Source organism: Stigmatopora argus, chromosome 10 (assembly GCF_051989625.1).
Source record: "Stigmatopora argus isolate UIUO_Sarg chromosome 10, RoL_Sarg_1.0, whole genome shotgun sequence".
Taxonomy (NCBI): Eukaryota; Metazoa; Chordata; class Actinopteri; order Syngnathiformes; family Syngnathidae; genus Stigmatopora; species Stigmatopora argus.
In genome coordinates, this window is record NC_135396.1 from 6,672,116 (window position 1) to 6,692,023 (window position 19,908).

Here is a 19,908-nt window from a genome sequence, read left to right on the forward strand (position 1 = left end):
GTCAGACATCCACTGGTAATTCATTTGATATGATGCTTATTGAAAGACAGAAAATCCATAGTTGGGGAGAAGGCAGAGAATCTATCTCCCAGATTTGTGCAGTGTAGTTCCACTACGTGGATTGACATCTATTGGCACAGCACAAAGCCTTCACTGCTGCAAGAAGAAGCAAATGGATGCCGATGGACAACCGGAATGCTGCGAATGAGGAGTGTGTTGTTTTATGACGTGTGGGAAATTTACTCTTTGCATTGCACTTGTTTCAGAGTCAAGTGTGAGCACATGCCACACTGCCTTGATAAACTTCCCCCCTCCCCCCTCACAGTCTAAAAGAAATATTTGTTATTGGCCAGTGCAGTGGTTTTAAACTGTACTTCTGTCAGTTGTTTTTCTTCAATTCTTTGCTATATTTTCTACTTTTTTGATGAAAAACATGGCCATAAATAGGTCAATTAATTTGGCCATGAGCAACTGCCTTGAAAATGAATATATAAATATATATATTATATATAATATATATATTATATGTATACTATATATATATTATATGTATAATATATATACATTATATATATGGATAAATATGTTTTGAGGGAACGTGTTAAGCGCAAATGAACTTTTCTATTTTTAATTAAAGTGACTGGTGAATGGGAATTTTTGTTTTTCCTTTGATTGTTTTCTAATGAGATCAAGTTTTTGGGGGTTTTCGGTTGGTTCCTTTTTCTAATAGTCTAGGCTTTTTACACTGAAATATAAAGGAAACGGCTTAGAGACACTGGATTAGAAATGCCTTTATAGTCGAATACAGCTGCTTCTTGAAATGCATTTCCTTGTCTTGCGTTGTCTTTTTTCACCCTAAAAAATGAGCGATTAAGTGCATTTTCAATTACTTTCAAAAAATGATTTTGTGTGACAAGTTAATTTTTTTGCCATATATAGTTGTTGTTTTTTTACACTTTTTTTCTGCTGAGAAATGGCTTCACATGAAAAGATCCAGCAATGCACTTGTGGAGTTGATGCTCAATGAGCTGTAGTTTACAATGCAATAAATGCAGTTAATCTAAATTGCAATATATATATATACCTTATGTACACAAGATTTACAGATGGAGAAAACGTATATATTTGTCAAGGAAATGAATCAAAAGTGAAAATGTTGCCGATAGGAGCTTAAATCTGCAGCCAGTGTCCATCTCGAGTTGCCTTGATGCTTCCGGATGGGAAGCCACTCAAAACCGCTTCCGCCGCCATTGCGGAATTCGGACAGATCAGCCGTAGCCACAGCCGCTATCCATCTTGCAGTGCGGAGAGCAGAAACCAAAAAGCTGATATATTGGGCATCTTTACGGCCTCCAGGTTTGGGTCCCACTATCAAAAGCCGAGCATTTTTATCGCGGTTATTTCCACGGACTCGATCCGACCTACACGTAACGTAAAGAGGTCGTAAGCTGGCGCGGTGCTGCTGCTCTGCTAGCTAGCACAGCGGCTAACATTTCAGCACTCTGGAGAACACCGAGGAAAACAGCATGACGCAAATCCTGCCTATCCGCTTCCAGGAGCACCTGCAGGTACGCCGACAAAACCAATTATTCATTGCAATCCGCTACTTTTTATCCATGCATGGAGTACCTAACGACCGCGTCGTTTGACAGCTCGCTGGCTGAGCTAATGTCAATACCTGCAGCAAATGAATGACCTCCCCTCCCCCGTTTAGCATCAGCTAACAAATAGCCTTCGAGGTTGGCATCTCATCCATTTGTAACGATGACACCGCGTTGTCCATTATACCAACCCTTGCTAAGTAGACAAATGCAATGTTACTAAACAATTTCGTGTTCCAGCGGCACGATTTGACCTACATTTCATCTTGATGTTCTAAATGGGCTCGTCTCTTCATAATTGTGTCGTGATGGGTGCTAGAAGTCACGTCATCTAATCGCAGCGCCTCTTGATTCATATAATGAATTAAAACCTCGCGTGCATTACTGACTGTGGTTTATTCTGCATATTGCCGTCCCAAACGCTTAAATGCCAAAATATTTTACATTTGCAATTATGACAGGAGGGATGGATGAGTGAAATCATGTGTTGTCCATTATTAAATACATCAAACTCAAATTCATTGGCTTGCGGTGCCTAATGTGTTATGTAGTCCTCAACAAAAAGCAATCTTTATAGATTAAATCATGCATTTTATGCAATAACATAAATAGAAGCTCTGAGTGAATACATTTCTTTAATGACCTGCAAAATATCTTCTGTCTACTAAAGTTTTTGTTAAATCCTGAGTGTCTCTAATTTCCACCCCTAGTTGTAATATGTTGGCTGTATTAACGGTTAAATACTGTAGCTTTTTTATGGTCTGAAAATTTAATGGAAAATAGGACATTAGAAATTACCATCATACAGCATACGTACAGTATCGTCTCAGAGGATACAAAAAAAACTACATTTGCCACAGTGCTTTTTGCCATTGTGATCTTCACAATTATCAATCAAGAAAACACTTAATATTATACATACTGAACATCTGTGGTATAATTATAAGATCTGAATCCAATATATCCCGGCAGGATACAATTTAACTAAATTACAAGTTTCAGTGTTACTCAGACTTAATCTGAGGTATTTCACACTCTGCAAAAATACTATATTGTGCAAATTTTACTGACAGAAAGATTTATCTTTCTACTCTGATGGGGCTTTGTCATTTTTATTTTACTAAGAAAGAAATTTCTCATATTACAGCTCCAAAACCTGGGGATCAACCCGGCCAATATTGGGTTCAGCACTTTGACAATGGAGTCAGATAAATTCATCTGTATAAGAGAGAAAGTGGGTGAGCAGGCCCAGGTTGTCATTATTGACATGGCCGATCCCAACAACCCCATCCGCAGGCCCATCTCTGCAGATAGTGCTATTATGAACCCTGCCAGCAAAGTTATTGCCCTTAAAGGTAAGTAAATGACATTCCTAATGGTGCATCATTTTATAGAGAATGCTGATTAATTTTCTTTCAATGGTGATTCAAATTAGTTTCTAACTTAAATCATTTGTGTAAATTATTCTGTTGTCAGCCATTTTGATGTTCACATATAGGCCGCCTCATTTGTTTGTCACGACATGTAATATAATGCAATGTAGATTATATGTACTAGTTTTATTAATGTTAATTAAAAGTAGTATGTAGTGATGGTGAAAAATGTCATGCTGTCATGAATGCTTTGTCTATTTTTGTTTTTGCTCTTTTTTTCGTTTCCTAAATGCTTTCTTATGTTTGCAGACGGTGAGTTGAATTTTACAAATCATGAGTTGCTAAAGTGTATTTCTGTATGCACTTGTCTTGACCCGAATGCACAATATTGGTCATAATTTCAATTAATGCTTGAATTGACCATTTCTATAGTTATTATGCATTAAAATTGTTGTTTTTAGTTACTATTAGTCCTCTGTGAAATAAGTAAAATTAAAATAATTTGAAAGTTTCCAGATTACATTTTTTTTTCTAGAATGCTGTTAATCTCATTTTCTCAGTTAATCTTTCTGTATTTCCATCATGTTCAATGTAGATATATAGTACGTCATTACATCCTCATCGATCTCATCGTTTACCGTATTTACTCGCATATAAGCCGTATTTGTCGGTCAAAAGAATTATGACTGAATCGAGGGTTCGTCTTATATGCGCATAAAAAGACGACATGCACGAAACTGCAAGGTGACAAAGACGAAATGCCATAACGCAAGACAATGCGGCCAATACGGACACTACGTATACCGCTATGGGTTCTTCAAGACTAATACCAATTGGTAGTTAGTGGAGGCCGATAACCGATATTTGAAGCCGAGAACTTCATACAACTTTATTAATTCACACAAATATAATATATATTGAAGATTCTAAGAACTTGTGTTGATAAGGGTTTAGATTTCTATTGGTGCTGGTGTGTGTACCAATTGTACTATATACCAGACATGAATGACATAAGGATGAAGAAATGTCAGTAATATATCAGCAGGATTTTATTGCAAAAAAGGATTAAACCATTTTAATCTTGATTTCACATGAATAAAAACAGGAATAAAATGTTGTTGTTTTTTACCAGTTTTATTAAACATGGTTTCATCAGTTTCTGGATATTCAACTCCTAAGCATTATTACATTCTCTAATGAACTATGTCAAGTCTTTTTTATTTCAAGCAATGTCAGTACACAGTCTAATTCTAACTATTAATCAGAAATCACTGTTCATCTGGTTTTGGATATATATACATGTATGTATATATTCCACTGTATACTTTTTGGCCCTAAATTACACTAGAAATGATATTCATGGTTAAAGCAAAAGACATAGTGTATGCATCTGTCCAACAACCTTCCCATCATTACATCCATCTGTGTGCTTTAAAGTTTCCTTTTGAAAATCTGCATTCAGACCTAACCCACAGTTTAACATCCCTCATTTTAGAAATACACGTTCATGAATTTCTCTAAGATTCACATCCATAGAGCCTCTTGTTTTACTGTAGCTGCAGCTTCTTAATTGATCTTTGAGGATACAACATTAACCCATTGGAATTTTAAAAATCAAGAAGCTCATTAGCCATATCTAGGAAACATTCCACCAAGAAAAAAGCATTGTTTAAAAAGGAAGTTTGCATAGAAAATACAGTTGAACCTTTGAGCAAGGCGTTCTATATGGTGCGGGGATGCTAAAAGATTAACTCTACTATTAAAGAACAAAAATGAAAAAAATATTTTCTGCATTTTTTTATGAAATATAATTCAGATATTAACGATTTTTCGTCTTACTACCAAATTCTTGCTTCAACTTCACCGCTTGCTTGCCTCACACAGCCTTACTCACAATGCTGCTCTGAGTGATGAACAATTTCAATGGCAGAGTCATGTCTTGTGGCAGGGGATACAATGCACACAATTAGTCTTTTCTATTTCTAGTGTGCAGGGGAAAAACCCTCCGTCTAGATTCTATTAACGTTAAAATCAGATTGCCATTGATGACTCCAAAGTGCTAGTCAAAATAAATAGAAGGTCTGGATCGCTATGAAAAAGCTTCTGGCTTCATCCTAGTGTTTTCTCACATAGGACCCCTGGTTTAATACCTAAACAGTTGATTACAAAGATTGATTAACTATTTCCCTAAGAATGGTGTCCCGATACTATTCTTCATTGGTTTAACAGCAGAGAAAACACAAACTAAATTTCTTGCCAATGGAATGTGCCCAGCAAGGTCAACCCAGCAACAACAATGAAGAGGAACTGTATTGAGACCTTCGAAATGAGCAGTGCTTTGTCAGTCTGAACACAGTTTGCCTCTTTGGCCATAAAATGGTGGTTTTGTCCACATTATATACCATTATACCAGGGGTTTGCATATACATTCTCGAACGTGCACACATCAATGCACTGAATGCAGATCTACCACAAAGTGGTGCCCTTTTGTTGGTCTTGCCTCTTGATTTGACACTGCCTTGTTGTATGGTGCTTTTATGTCACTGAAAGCAAACCCTGACTCCCTTCTCTAACAACTGGAATTTGGTATTTCTAAATGGTATTCGTCCCCTCCTCCTCCTCCTCCTCCAATGTCTGCTGTTGGTGATGTGTAGTAGCTTAGATTACTCCATTTGTTGTTTTCAAAACAACTTGTAGTAGTTATCTTCAAACTTGGTGATGGAGAAAAATAAACTAACTTTATAACATTAACTTGACGTACTTTCAGCGGCCAAGACCCTGCAGATCTTCAATATTGAAATGAAGAGCAAGATGAAGGCTCACACAATGACGGATGACGTGACCTTCTGGAAATGGATCTCCCTCAACACCGTTGCTCTGGTTACGGATAACGCTGTCTACCATTGGAGCATGGAGGGTGACTCTCAGCCTATCAAAGTCTTTGACCGCCATTCCAGCCTGGCCGGCTGCCAGATCATCAACTATCGCACTGACGCCAAACAAAAATGGTTACTCCTGATTGGCATTTCTGCACAGGTATACATGCACGTTTGTTCTCATCAGTGAGTGGAAGTGTTGAAACTGGCTTGCTCTTTTTATAATTCGACCTTGATCATTTAAGTAATATGGCTTTTTTTCCAATCCCAATGGAAAATGATTGATTTTTTGTGTGTTGGATAATTGTTTTATTTTTAGCAAAATCGCGTTGTTGGAGCAATGCAGTTATACTCAGTGGACAGAAAGGTTTCTCAGCCCATTGAAGGTCATGCTGCTGGCTTTGCACAATTCAAGATGGAGGACAACACAGAGGAATCAACTTTATTCTGCTTTGCTGTGCGAGGACAGGCAGGCGGAAAAGTAGGATGCAGTATTTGCTTATTGTCTTTTTAAAGAAATATTACAGTTTAACTTCTATATTATAACATATTTGATATAAAAAATGACCATTTTTGTCTTTTTTTGAAAGCTCCATATAATAGAAGTTGGCACTCCACCCACTGGTAACCAGCCGTTTCCAAAGAAGGCTGTAGATGTGTTCTTTCCCCCAGAAGCCCAGAATGACTTCCCTGTTGCTATGCAGGTACAAAACATTTTTACTCAAACATGGTCATTTTAACTACTGTGTTAATGAATGTGATGAGCACAGTGTTTATATTTCTTTAAATCTGCTCTTTGTCCAACATTATTTTAATAATGGTTTATGAAACAGGCATTTAAAATACTTTCTCTTAATAGATAAGCTCCAAGCAAGATGTAGTCTTTCTTATCACCAAATACGGCTATATCCACCTGTACGACTTGGAAACCGGCACCTGCATCTACATGAACAGAATCAGTGGGGAGACCATTTTTGTCACAGCCCCTCATGAGCCAACTGCCGGAATCATTGGGGTCAACAGGAAAGGGCAGGTATTTAAAACACTAGTACATTAGAATTTTCTTGTTTGGATCCGCTTTTCTCCAACTTTTTTAAAAATATTGTACATGTAAATTTGCACTTTCACTGATAACGCCAAGAGTGGTTCACTTGTCTTATTTTGGTGTAGCCAATGGCAGTTCAGTTTCTATTGACTAATGTGTGTTGTTTTTTTGAAAACCTGGTGACCATTGCAAGCTCTAGATTACCTTTCTCTACTTATTGTTGGGATAGATAAACCCCACTTCCTTATTGAGGACAGAAAAGATTTATAGAGGGAAAGTGTTTCCCCAAATTTATGAGGTAGTAGTAGCACTTGTACTGAGATGGTATCCGCAAAATAGCTGAGCTTTTCCAAACAGACTTGAGCCTAATCCTGTTATTGTACTTAAGTCTCACATTTACCTCTACAGTTCAAAGCTTACTGTACTGCACACACAAAACATGGCACAGCACAAAATTTGAGCTATTCAATTAAAATAAGAATGTAAGAGCTTGCATTTCCTAATAATGTATACATAAAAAATGTTTTCAGAGGTTCAAAATGTGTTTTTCCAGGTGCTATCAGTGTGTGTGGAAGAAGAGAACATTATTCCCTACATAACCAACGTGCTCCAGAACCCCGACCTGGCTCTCCGCATGGCTGTCCGCAATAACCTTGCCGGTGCTGAGGAGTTATTTGCGCGCAAGTTCAACACCTTGTTTGCTGCTGGGAATTACTCCGATGCTGCTAAAGTGGCAGCCAATGCACCCAAGGTACACTATAATAGTACTCGGGCAAGATCATGGTTATAATGGTACTTCTGACTCTGGATCGATACCCAAACGTTCATCTTTGCCACCTTTGCTTCTCATTTTCTCAACTTTGACACTCTGTTATGATTTAATTACTGTAAACATCCATCTGTCTGTCTTTGTCCAGGGTATATTGCGAACACCAGACACCATCCGCAGGTTCCAGAGTGTTCCTGCTCAACCGGGCCAGCGGTCACCATTGCTTCAGTACTTCGGTATCCTGCTGGATCAGGGCCAGCTCAATAAGTTTGAATCGCTTGAGCTGTGTAGGCCAGTCCTTCAGCAGGGTCGCAAGCAGTTAATAGAGAAATGGCTTAAAGAAGACAAGGTCTGTGCCTGAAGATTTTTTTTTGTCTACCGGTCTTTAGTGCTCCCTCTACAAATTTATCATTCCTACTTTGCCTACAGCTAGAGTGCTCAGAGGAGCTTGGAGACCTGGTGAAGTCGGTGGATCCCACGCTTGCTCTCAGTGTCTACCTGAGAGCAAATGTCCCAAACAAAGTCATTCAATGCTTTGCTGAGACTGGCCAGTTCCAGAAGATTGTATTGTATGCCAAAAAGGTTTGTTGCCATATTTGTTTTTATGTCCTTCTTTATTGTATGAAAACATTTAGCCAAAAAGTCATTAAATCATGATTTAACTGACATGGTCACTTCCATCTATGTCTGAAAATAGAAATAAAAGTGCAGTATCCAAATTGTTTGTAGGTGGGGTACACGCCAGACTGGATCTTTCTGTTGAGAAATGTGATGCGGATCAGCCCAGAACAAGGCCTTCAGTTCTCCCAAATGCTGGTACAGGATGAGGAGCCGCTTGCTGAAATTACACAGGTACAAATAAATGAAGCAATGCTGTCGATGTTGTTTGTGTGCTACCTTTTTGGTGTACAATAACTCTGCACTTTGGTATTGAATAGCTGAGGCGAATTTATCAAAATGCTTTTATTTTCAAACAAACTATCTTTCCTTTTGTCTTTAGATTGTAGATGTTTTCATGGAGTACAACCTGATCCAACAATGTACATCCTTTCTGCTGGATGCCCTGAAGAACAACAGGCCTATGGAAGGAGCACTGCAGACGCGCCTGCTCGAAATGAATTTGGTCCATGCACCACAGGTACATCGAAGAACCAACGCAAAAACTAAATATTCACAAAAATAATTTGACATTCTCATTTAACTTAGAATGAAAATTCCCATTGCATTCATTGTTTTTATTTTGAAGGTCCTTTTTGTTTTTTAACGTTAAACAGTCCAACAATGATCTTTGCAGGTTGCAGATGCTATTTTGGGCAACCAGATGTTCACTCATTATGACCGTGCCCATGTTGCACAACTGTGTGAGAAGGCTGGTCTCCTCCAGAGAGCCCTGGAGCATTATACTGATCTCTATGACATTAAGCGAGCTGTGGTACACACGCACCTTCTCAACCCAGAGGTACAGTGTCAAATAAAAAAAAATACCCAAAAATTGTAATGTCTTTATGTTACAGAATACTTATTGTTGCAAATTTATTCCCATTCAGTGGTTAGTCAATTATTTTGGCTCGCTATCAGTGGAGGACTCTTTGGAGTGTCTTCGAGCCATGCTATCTGCTAATATCCGTCAGAACCTGCAGATCTGCGTTCAAGTTGCCTCCAAATACCATGAACAACTAAGCACTCAGAGCCTCACAGAACTTTTTGAGTCCTTTAAGAGCTTTGAAGGTACAACTTGAGAGTTGCTTTTGGAGTTAAAAAAGAAGTTGTTGTGACATTGCAATAATGATTTTGTCTTCCAGGGCTCTTCTACTTCTTGGGTTCAATTGTTAACTTCAGCCAGGACCCTGAGGTTCACTTCAAATACATTCAGGCTGCCTGCAAGACAGGCCAAATCAAGGAAGTGGAAAGGATCTGCAGAGAGAGTAACTGCTATGACCCTGAGCGTGTGAAAAACTTCCTCAAGGTACAGAAGAGTTTTCAAGTTGCACTCCCTGAACATTAAGTCTTTCATATTATATACATTAATACTGTGAAACTTTTTTTTTATCTTAAGGAAGCCAAGTTGACTGATCAACTGCCATTGATCATTGTGTGCGATCGCTTTGATTTTGTCCACGATCTGGTCCTGTACTTGTACCGTAACAGTCTACAGAAATACATTGAGATCTACGTGCAGAAGGTACCATGCTACACTTTGCTCATAAATACACGCTTGCTAGGGTCGAAAGAGACTCCAAACATTTCTTTTTTTTTTGTAGAAATATTCAAATAAATAATTAGCCAAACAATTCAAACCCCGAACAAAGTCTTTGCAGTTTGGTGTTTTGTTTATCAATAAGTGATGTGAAAATCATTTTCAGAAAAAACAAGCAGTTGTACACAGCTGCGAACATTAAAAAAAAACTTTGAACACAAATGTAACATAAAAGTAATAAAATAAGTAGTTAAAACTGATGTGAATATCATGAGAAAAAAATATTTGATCAAATAAGTGACTTTTTTTTCTCCAGGTTAACCCTAGTCGTCTCCCAGTGGTTATTGGAGGTTTGCTGGATGTTGATTGTGCCGAAGATGTGATTAAGAACCTGATCATGGTTGTAAGAGGACAGTTTTCCACAGATGAACTAGTTGCTGAAGTGGAGAAGAGAAATCGGTGAGAGTGAGGAGGGAAAAAAAACATGCACAGAGAGAACATTTTGTGTCGAAATAACTCCGTTCTTTTTCCCAATAGACTGAAGCTTCTCCTCCCGTGGTTGGAAGCTCGTATTCATGAAGGTTGTGAGGAGCCTGCAACCCACAATGCCCTAGCTAAGATTTACATTGACAGCAACAATAACCCTGAGCGCTTCCTTAGGGAGAACCCTTTTTATGACAGCTGTGTAGTTGGCAAATACTGTGAGAAAAGAGACCCCCACTTAGCCTGTGTGGCCTATGAAAGAGGGCAGTGTGACCAGGAACTCATCCACGTGAGTTGTTGCCTATGTCGAAGGCGAAGGCCTTGAGTCTAACTAACGGCCCATATGGTTGTTCATTTCTCTGATTTTATTTTTCAGGTGTGTAATGAGAACTCGCTGTTCAAGAGTCTGTCACGCTACCTAGTTCGCCGCAAAAACCCAGAGCTATGGGCAAGTGTGCTGCTGGAGACCAACAACTATAGAAGACCACTCATCGATCAGGTCTCACACCTTTTGCGTCATTTCTAACAAATATTGCAAAATCATATCTGACCTATTAAACACATATTTACATCTAGTTTGGTTTTAGAGTTCACCATGTATTGTGAAATGTCTTATTATTTTTCTTTGTTTTTTTTTTCTCTTTCCTCAATACAATGTTATCCTATTCACATTTTTTTTCATGGCAATGCGCTTGAAGCCTGTTGTTCTACTGTGATGCAGGTGGTCCAGACTGCCCTGACAGAGACCCAGGATCCAGAGGAAGTATCTGTCTCAGTCAAGGCTTTTATGACTGCTGATCTTCCCAATGAGCTTATTGAGCTTCTGGAGAAAATTGTCCTAGATAACTCTGTCTTTAGTGAGCACAGGTATAACGAGGATGTCTTTTTTTTCTTAACTGGGGTAAGAAAAAAATCCTTCTTTGTATGTTTCAGAAACCTTCAGAATCTGCTCATCCTGACAGCGATCAAAGCCGATCGGACCCGGGTGATGGAGTACATTAATCGTCTGGACAACTATGATGCCCCAGATATTGCAAACATTGCCATCAGCAATGAGCTGTTTGAGGAGGCCTTTGCTATTTTTAGGAAATTTGATGTCAACACATCAGCTGTGCAGGTGAGTGACTTTGATACTTTAGCTTCTTTGAGCTTTGATTTTTTTTTTCTGACTGAATATTTTGTGGAATATTCTCCCATTTATACATAGGTCCTGATTGAGCACATTGGTAACTTGGACCGAGCCTATGAGTTTGCTGAGCGCTGCAACGAGCCTCCAGTGTGGAGTCAGCTTGCAAAGGCCCAGCTCCAAAAGGGCCTAGTCAAAGAAGCAATAGACTCCTATATCAAGGCAGATGACCCCTCTGCTTACATGGAGGTTGGACAAGCTGCAGCTCAGAGTGGTAGGACCAACTCAAAAATCAATAGATGCTTGTTTAAACTCTTGACAAAATAGTTTTAAATGAATTTCAAACGTAAAATTGTTTTCAAATGACCTTGCCCCATTGAGTTTTATGAGCTTTGCTGTGTTTAGGCAACTGGGAGGACCTTGTAAAGTTTCTGCAGATGGCCCGAAAGAAGGCCCGCGAGTCTTACGTTGAAACAGAGTTGATCTTCGCTCTGGCAAAGACCAACCGCCTTGCTGAGCTGGAGGAGTTCATCAATGGTCCCAATAATGCCCACATCCAACAAGTAGGTTCACGGACACATCAAGATCTACTCTTTGTTGTTCATTTATTCCTTAACTGAAAGTTATCTTTTCGCCCGCCGTTCCTCTAGGTGGGTGACCGTTGCTATGACGACAAGATGTACGAGGCAGCCAAACTACTTTACAACAACGTGTCTAATTTTGGTCGCCTGGCTTCTACTCTCGTGCACCTAGGAGAGTATCAGGCAGCTGTGGATGGAGCACGCAAGGCCAACAGCACACGCACCTGGAAGGAGGTGGGAAATGGGTGGATTAGTTTGCAAAGAAAATCACTTGTGTTATTTTTTTGAGTGTAAAGTAAAAGCAAACAATGCTCTAAATATTTTGAGTCTAATTTCACGCTCTGTCTTTTTCTCTCTCAGGTGTGCTTTGCATGTGTTGACGGCAAAGAGTTCAGGCTTGCCCAAATGTGTGGCCTGCATATTGTTGTACATGCTGATGAGTTGGAGGAACTCATTAATTATTACCAGGTACAAAGCATGACAGTGGCCTCACAATCCTTTTAACATATCAAAAATGTCAAGTGAAAAAAATGTGTGTTCTTACCACAAAATCAAAGAGTTTGCAATAAGTTTTTTTCTGGTTTTTCTTAAGGACCGTGGCTACTTTGAGGAGCTGATTACCATGCTGGAGGCTGCTTTGGGATTAGAGCGAGCTCACATGGGAATGTTCACAGAGCTGGCCATTCTTTACTCCAAATTTAAACCCCAGAAGATGAGGGAGCACTTGGAGCTCTTCTGGTCCCGTGTGAACATTCCAAAGGTAGATACTATAGAAACTGACACATCACCATTTAACAACTGCTTTTTTTATTGGTGTTCCCACAAGATTGAAGATAATTGTTTTTTTAAGTGATGCGTTTGTCTTTGTCTATGTGGTGCTGCTCTGACTAGTCATGCAGGCCTTGATTTTTTAAGATCCAATAACATTTATGGATGTAAATTTGAAGGTTCTTAGGGCAGCTGAGCAGGCTCACCTCTGGGCAGAGCTAGTGTTTCTCTATGATAAATATGAGGAATATGACAATGCCATCATCACAATGATGACTCATCCTTCTGATGCCTGGAAAGAGGGACAATTCAAAGACATTGTCACCAAGGTGGGGCTCCTACACGTGTTTAATGTAAAAGAAGTGACTTAACTTGTGTTATAATGTATTTGCTTTTGTTTTCCTATAGGTGGCCAATGTGGAACTGTACTACAAAGCCATCCATTTTTATTTGGAGTTTAAACCTTTATTATTAAATGACCTGCTCATTGTTCTCTCCCCAAGACTGGATCACTCCCGCGCTGTCAATTTTTTCACCAAGGTGAGTGATTGTCTCTTTTGACGATTCAAGAATCATGCACACATTCTGCTGATGAACATGCTCTTTTTTTTTAAATTAAATTGGTAATAATTTCCTTTGTGGTTGCTTCACTGTTTAGGTGAAGCAGGTACCTCTGGTTAAACCATATTTGAGGTCTGTTCAGAATCACAACAACAAATCTGTCAATGAATCTCTCAACAACCTCTTCATCATTGAGGAAGATTATGCGGTATGATGTGACATTGACTTAACTGATTTTTACTCAAAGTTGTTATTTAGGATTAAAATGTGTTGTTTGTTTTTTTGGTTTTACTTTCTGACTGACTTTCCCTGTAGTTTTAATCTACCTTCTTTGCTTGTACACAGTCATTACGCACTTCCATTGATGCTTATGACAACTTTGACAACATCTCACTGGCTCAAGGCTTGGAGAAGCATGATTTGATCGAGTTTAGGAGGATTGCTGCGTACCTTTTCAAGGGCAACAACCGCTGGAAACAGAGTGTTGAACTTTGCAAGAAAGACAAGCTCTACAAGGTGGCAACACTCACATGGACTGTGTTCTTATTTATGCTCAATATGTTTCATTATATATCAGGCACTAGTTTAAGCATTAAATAGTGGCCTGTTTTTATTGATTTTTTTTTTTATATATCTCTCCTTGTGTAGGACGCCATGCAGTATGCATCTGAGTCCAAAGATATTGAACTGGCTGAGGAACTTCTTGCTTGGTTCCTGGAGGAGGACAAGAAGGAGTGTTTTGCTGCCTGTTTGTTCACCTGCTATGATTTGTTGCGACCTGACGTAGTGCTTGAGACCGCTTGGAGGCACAACATCATGGATTTCTCTATGCCGTACTTCATCCAGGTCATGAGGGAATACCTCAGTAAGGTGGGTCATTCACACATGAACACATTAAAACACTGTTCTCATTTTTTGTTGGACAACATGAGTGTTTAGGGCAGGGGAATATTTAAATAAAAGTATGTCTTCTACGTGGAGTTTTAGATCGTTTTGGGCTCCTTTCTAGTGACTTTCTTCTTGCTAACTAATTTTGTAACCTAATGTTCGCAAATGGCAACAAAAAGAACTATTAACATGGATTCTTTTGAATCAGAGTTTCCCTAATGGCAACTAATGCTGGAGTTGTTTGTAACAACAGGCATTTGACATCAGCCACTCACAATAATTTATTTGCAAGACACCATGCTGTGGAGTAGTTTTCCAAGCCAGTGTCGTTTATTGAATGTTCTTGCTCTTTTTTATGCTCATCTTCCTTTTGTCCTTTATGTGCAAGTGTTATCCTTTTTCTTTTGGATTTTCATCCACTCTACTCAAGCTACTTTCCCATACAAATGTCCTTCAGAGGAGATTCATTCCAGATTAAAGCACTTCTCATGTTAAGTGGAATAAAACTGTTCGAGGAGGAATGAAGTTGTCATTGACCTGCAACATACTGAGGCTTTTACAGGTTCCATTACTAATCATAAATATCCATTCTCGTGTATTATTGCAGTATGCACAACACTGTGTATTTAGTGGAAAGGCTACTGGGTCAAACTAGTCATTATCCTTGTCTTATCCTCCCTCGTAGCTTTTGAAAATTTAAGGACAAAGTTTAACCAACAAAGTTTCTGCTTAAACGAGCAATATCTGATTGAAAATAACTGATTACACTTGATGCCAGTTTAGTAACTGAAGTTTGCATTATATATATATTTTTTTCTCACATGTTCTACCTGATGTAAAATGCAGGCCTAATTCAAATTGGATCCAGTCAGCTAAATATTAATGATGAGAGGCTAAAAGGGAAAATTAAAATAACCTTGTTAACAAAATAAAACTAGGAACACAACTCAAACTGGGAACCTCAAGTATACATTTGTATCAGAAATGGCATTATTACCTGCACAGCCTCTACGTTTTTGTGTTGTCTTTCAATGTAAAGTCTTGTTTGCTTGTTTCTCACTGTCAGTTTCTACTGTGGGAGACTTCCACTTGGCTTTTTTCCCTTAAGTTGCCTCTGAATTTCCTTTCCAGGTTGACGCGATAAAGGAAAAGGTGAACGTTGAATCCATTTCCTAATTATCCTTATTGACTTGCTCTCCCATAACATGTACTAGTTTGGAGGGGGTAAAATTAGCAGAAAGTGCATGATTTCCCCTCCCACTTTGTCACTGCTGCTTTAATGTGTACAACTATCTGCATCTCCACTAGATCACTTACAGTAACAATTTCCCTACAATCCAGAGTGGGGCTTTTTACCCTTTTTTATATACACACAACTTCATCTGTAAGGCATACAAACTTAAATAGAATAATGATAACAAATAAATAAAATAGACTGATGTCTTTCTGAAAGCTTTTATAACCAACTTCACCAAAAAATGACCAATATTGGTCCACATCTTACTTCCAGTTGAATTTGGGAATGAAGCAGTGTTGGTTTGTTTTAAATACTACATTCATTAATCATTAAAATGTGTCCTCAATTTGTGACTTATCACCATCAATCATTGGGTAGATATGAGTACTAGGCTATACTAAAATATGTTGACAGAAAACTCCCACCAACAAACAAATTCACAACAGTAAAACATAAGAAATTAGAAAGCAATGCCTCCTTTGCGTCAGCGGGTGAAAAGTGCCACTCTGGATCACCACCTGCCGTGTTAGGTTTGTTTCTTACATACTTTCCGATTAATTTTAATATTAAACTTGTTGTTACCTAGCCTTTTCAACATCATCCTGTCCATCATTAGCTGAGAGAATTTATTTTTAGTTGACGCTGAGTTGGAACTCTTTTGTCTTGAGACAGTCAGTTTATATATATGTGCTTCAGTGATACATTAAAACCAGCATCAGGTACACAGAGAGGATTTGTGTCCAGTTATTAATCTTGAGCATCCTTCCAAATAGAATTGTCTCGGCTTTTAGAAAAGCAAATACTATGTAGTTGATGTAAAATATGTCATGTGTAAAGCAAAACGCATGCGTTGACCCTCACTTAGTCGCATCAGCAGCACTGGGCTAGGAGACATTGTTGTTGGCTTTGCCTGCTTCTGGAAACTTTTAGTGGCTGTACAATAGCATCCTATCTGCCCTCTTTCTCTCACCCTCCAATATGGTGCTTTGCTTCTCTTCTCTTTTTCTCGCGCGCTCTTCACCCGAAACGTGATGACAACAAGAACAAAAAAAACTACTGCTTCCGCATGTCTATCAACCCTTCTCTTTTCAAAATGCAAGAGCCTGCACAACTGGATTGACTGACACTAGTGAACCACAGTATGTAGAGAGCTGAACCAAGTACCTGGACAGGGATCCTCCATAAGTACTTAATCATTGCTCCAAAATTTAATGTTCAAGCTGCAGATATTTCTGAACTTTTTTGCTGGCTTCTTAAGTCTTTTGGACTGTGCTTTTTTCTGCTTCGTAGCTGCTCCCTGGCAAAAAAAATATGTAATATAGCCAAGAAAGATAGTAACAAAACAAAAAGTAAAAACATTTTTTTAAAGTTGTGATTGAGTCCCACTGAGTCACTTAATATACACAAGTCATTAAATTAAGTTACAATATATAGAATTGTTAGTATATATTTTGTTCAAAAACAGAAATATCTAGGTGTAGAGATGCTCCACTTATGAAAACTGATTTTCCTACACATTTAAAAACGTTATGCCAGCATTGTCTCCAATTACAGTTCATCTGACTACACTCTTGATCTTGCCGCAATGTTATGCTTGTGCACATGTATTTTTCTGTTCCAGTAAACAACAGTATGTTCCTCTTTAGTTGTCCCACATGCTTATATTGTTTTGGTTTTTCTCCAACTTTCTACTACTTTATTTATTTTCATTTTGCCTTGAATTATAATCCACTGGTAAATATGTTTTAGTCCAATTACCCAAATGAGTTACGCAACATTACAGAATCTTGGAAAATACAGCGAGCTAGATATACTTGTATTGTTCAGAGCAGTGAAACATATATTGAGAAGAGGTTACTTGTACTGGTGACGGTTTGGTTCTCTGCATACTCTAAAATCATAGAGTAGATTATTGGGGTGGCTGGATGGGTGGGACCATTATTTTCAGAATTTGTGTCTATATCCCCCCCGTAACCCAACATTATACAGTGTGTCCCTTTTAAAAGAAAAGCAAATTAGACCCTCAGTAGTCGCCTTTAGCAAAATAGCTGTACAGCAGTGGCTTTAGTTGTTTAACGGGGGACGTCCGGCTGCACATTTTCACTTAAAAGTGGACGGTGCTCATCTCCTCCGCCTGTCAGGAATGGTCCCATCCTTCAGCCAGTGAAATAACCCAGAGGTCAGTTTTTTACCAACCTGGCATCTTCAAGAGGCTCAGCCCTTGCTCCTTCACCGTCAAGCTGGTTGTCACGTTACCGCTATTTTTCTCCGCAGGTGGACAAGCTCGAAGCCTCAGAGTCCCTGAGGAAACAAGAGGAGCAGGCCACAGAATCTCAACCAATTGTTTATGGTAAACATGTGCTATCGTTGCCTCTTTTTGTCATTTTGGACAAGTAATGCAAACATAATCCAACTTCTTTTGTTTCCCCCCCGAACTTCAGATGGTTACTAGGCACGTGTTTTGACACAAAATTGTTTGTTGATTGTTTGGCAGGCACACCCCAACTCATGCTCACTTCAAGCGCCAATGTTGCCGTGCCCCCCCAGCAGGCTTATGGCTACGGGTACACAGCAGCACCAGGCTATGGGCAACCGCCACAGGCCAATTTTGGATATGGCATGTGAACACCCTTTCCCATCCCTTCCCTCACCCCTTCCTCCCCACCTGTTCCCCTCCAGCCTCCCATGATCTTCTACCCTCAACAGAGGCCACAAGCAAGCAACAACCCACTTCTATTTTTTATTTATATTACTGCTATTGTTACAACAAAGTTTTCCCGTTTGAAGTAAAACAACATGCACATGTTACAGAGGACTTTAGTTTGTTCAATTTGAACTGAAATTGGACCACATTTGCGTTCCCCACATTCCATATTTATAACTCCCTTTTTAGATGTGTGTGTGTCTGTCTTGGTTTTTTGTTTTTTGTTTTTGTTTGTTTCTGTCTTGTGGTTTTTAAATGATTTGTTGGAAGTGGACTTGCTAAAGCTGAGCTTTGAAACTTTGAAGTAGGTGGAGGAGCATTGGATTTTGCACTTGTGAAGATATTCCTGTGGAGAGAAGCTCTTATTTGATCTGTAGAACATGTGACCATCTTAACGGTGTCTCGTTTTGTCTGTACAATGCGATACATTGTATATTTTGAGGAGTGTGAGAAGATAAATGACATAGAGTATTTGAACATATATTGCCATTTGGATGGCTACCCCTAGCAACACTAAGTACAGTCATGATAGTATATTCTGCACAGGTGTGTAGCTTTATGAGTTTGAAATGCATTCAGACGTTTTGTCACTTTATGATTGAGGCTGCGTGTGTGTGACCTGATGATAGTCTACTACTATTTCAACCCCCTCTCTCCTTTTACAGAGGGGTCCCGCTAGATGTTAGCTCTCCTCCGTGTGTTAGGTGACCTCTTGTGCCGTGTACAGTGCTTGTGTGAGACTGTATCTGTGTATGTGCAAGGGCGGGACCACGCACACATGCACCGAGTGTGCATGTGTGTGTATTCGCACTCAGCTGTCTCTGCTGAGGCCGTTTTAAGCCAGGTGTTGTGACGTTTCCCTTGGGTCACCATGACATTTTATTTTGTGGGAGTTGATGTGTACAGATGTGAACAGGATTTGAAAAAAATAAAATAAAAAAAATTATAGATGGTGCGACAACAGTCCCGACACAGACACTTAATCTGCCCTCCACCTCGCTCATCCTCCAGAAACAAAGACTTTATGATGTCTAAAAGACAGCTCGATGAAACCCACAACATGTAGGTTGCATGTGTAGATGGTTAAGAAAATAGGGTCTCAGTACATCCAGAATGGTGTCCTATATGAGCCTGTATTTACCTTGATGTATTTCCTTACATCCCTCAAGCAGTGTGAGTGTGTATAAAGTGTCACCTTACATAAATTCAAAATCCTTTTTGTTGTCATACGTATGAATAAACAAAGGGGCTCTGTCATTGAAAAAGTAGAAGATTATGACCTAAGTGAAAGGGAAGTACTAGCCTAAATAAAATTGAAAAATTGTAAACTGTTTTCTGTTCAGTCTTTACGGGAATAATGGGACCTTAAGTTTGCGGGTGTATTCTTTAATTTCACTTATTTGATCCGGAGAAGAATTTGGGGAAATAAGTCAGAGACTGATTAGTATGTTACAAGTGACTTTAAACTTACAAATTCAAACAATGTTTTATGGTCTTGATCTTAACCCTTATTTTTTTAATTACAGTATGTTACAAACCTTCCATCTTGACCATTGACAGTAAAATATAACTTGACTTTTCTTGTCTCCCCAAAATATTATACTCTGTGATTTCTGCTCTAAGGTAAGTTTTGATCTCGACTTGTGTAGTTTTGTGGCTCTAGTTGTGATTTTTCTTTTGTTCTTAGAAGGGTGGACTT

At 38.9% G+C, this 19,908-nt stretch overlaps 1 protein-coding gene across 4 annotated transcripts; it reads left to right on the forward strand.

Annotated features, from left to right (window-relative positions):
- The first annotated feature begins 1,222 nt into the window (after positions 1–1,222).
- Positions 1,223–19,537, forward strand: LOC144083219 (clathrin heavy chain 1-like). 4 transcript variants are annotated; one of them, XM_077610824.1, is made up of 34 exons: positions 1,223–1,568; positions 2,749–2,956; positions 5,742–6,010; positions 6,170–6,331; positions 6,441–6,554; positions 6,710–6,883; positions 7,449–7,646; positions 7,813–8,013; positions 8,094–8,246; positions 8,394–8,516; positions 8,665–8,802; positions 8,959–9,123; positions 9,212–9,392; positions 9,467–9,630; positions 9,721–9,846; positions 10,178–10,320; positions 10,399–10,633; positions 10,721–10,843; positions 11,066–11,211; positions 11,278–11,461; positions 11,552–11,744; positions 11,876–12,033; positions 12,121–12,285; positions 12,412–12,519; positions 12,644–12,811; positions 12,999–13,148; positions 13,228–13,359; positions 13,478–13,588; positions 13,726–13,896; positions 14,029–14,250; positions 15,400–15,420; positions 17,617–17,684; positions 17,780–17,855; positions 18,000–19,537. In XM_077610824.1, exons 1-33 carry the CDS (start codon positions 1,527–1,529, stop codon positions 17,808–17,810), a joined length of 4,947 nt encoding a protein of 1,648 aa, XP_077466950.1. In that variant the 5' UTR covers positions 1,223–1,526; the 3' UTR covers positions 17,811–17,855; positions 18,000–19,537. The 4 variants fall into 4 exon arrangements, with proteins under 4 accessions (XP_077466950.1, XP_077466951.1, XP_077466948.1 ...); XM_077610825.1 differs by having other exon boundaries at positions 1,224–1,568; positions 17,647–17,684; XM_077610822.1 differs by lacking the exon at positions 17,617–17,684 and having other exon boundaries at positions 1,224–1,568.
- Positions 19,538–19,908: the final 371 nt, after the last annotated feature.

Excerpts from the sequence above, each read along its gene's own strand:
- LOC144083219 (XM_077610822.1), top strand. The coding sequence starts at position 1,527 with ATGACGCAAATCCTGCCTATCCGCTTCCAGGAGCACCTGCAG. Across the intron at positions 8,803-8,958 it reads ATTTGGTCCATGCACCACAG|GTTGCAGATGCTATTTTGGG; the intron begins GTACATCGAAGA and ends TGATCTTTGCAG. Across the intron at positions 11,745-11,875 it reads ACAAGCTGCAGCTCAGAGTG|GCAACTGGGAGGACCTTGTA; the intron begins GTAGGACCAACT and ends TGCTGTGTTTAG.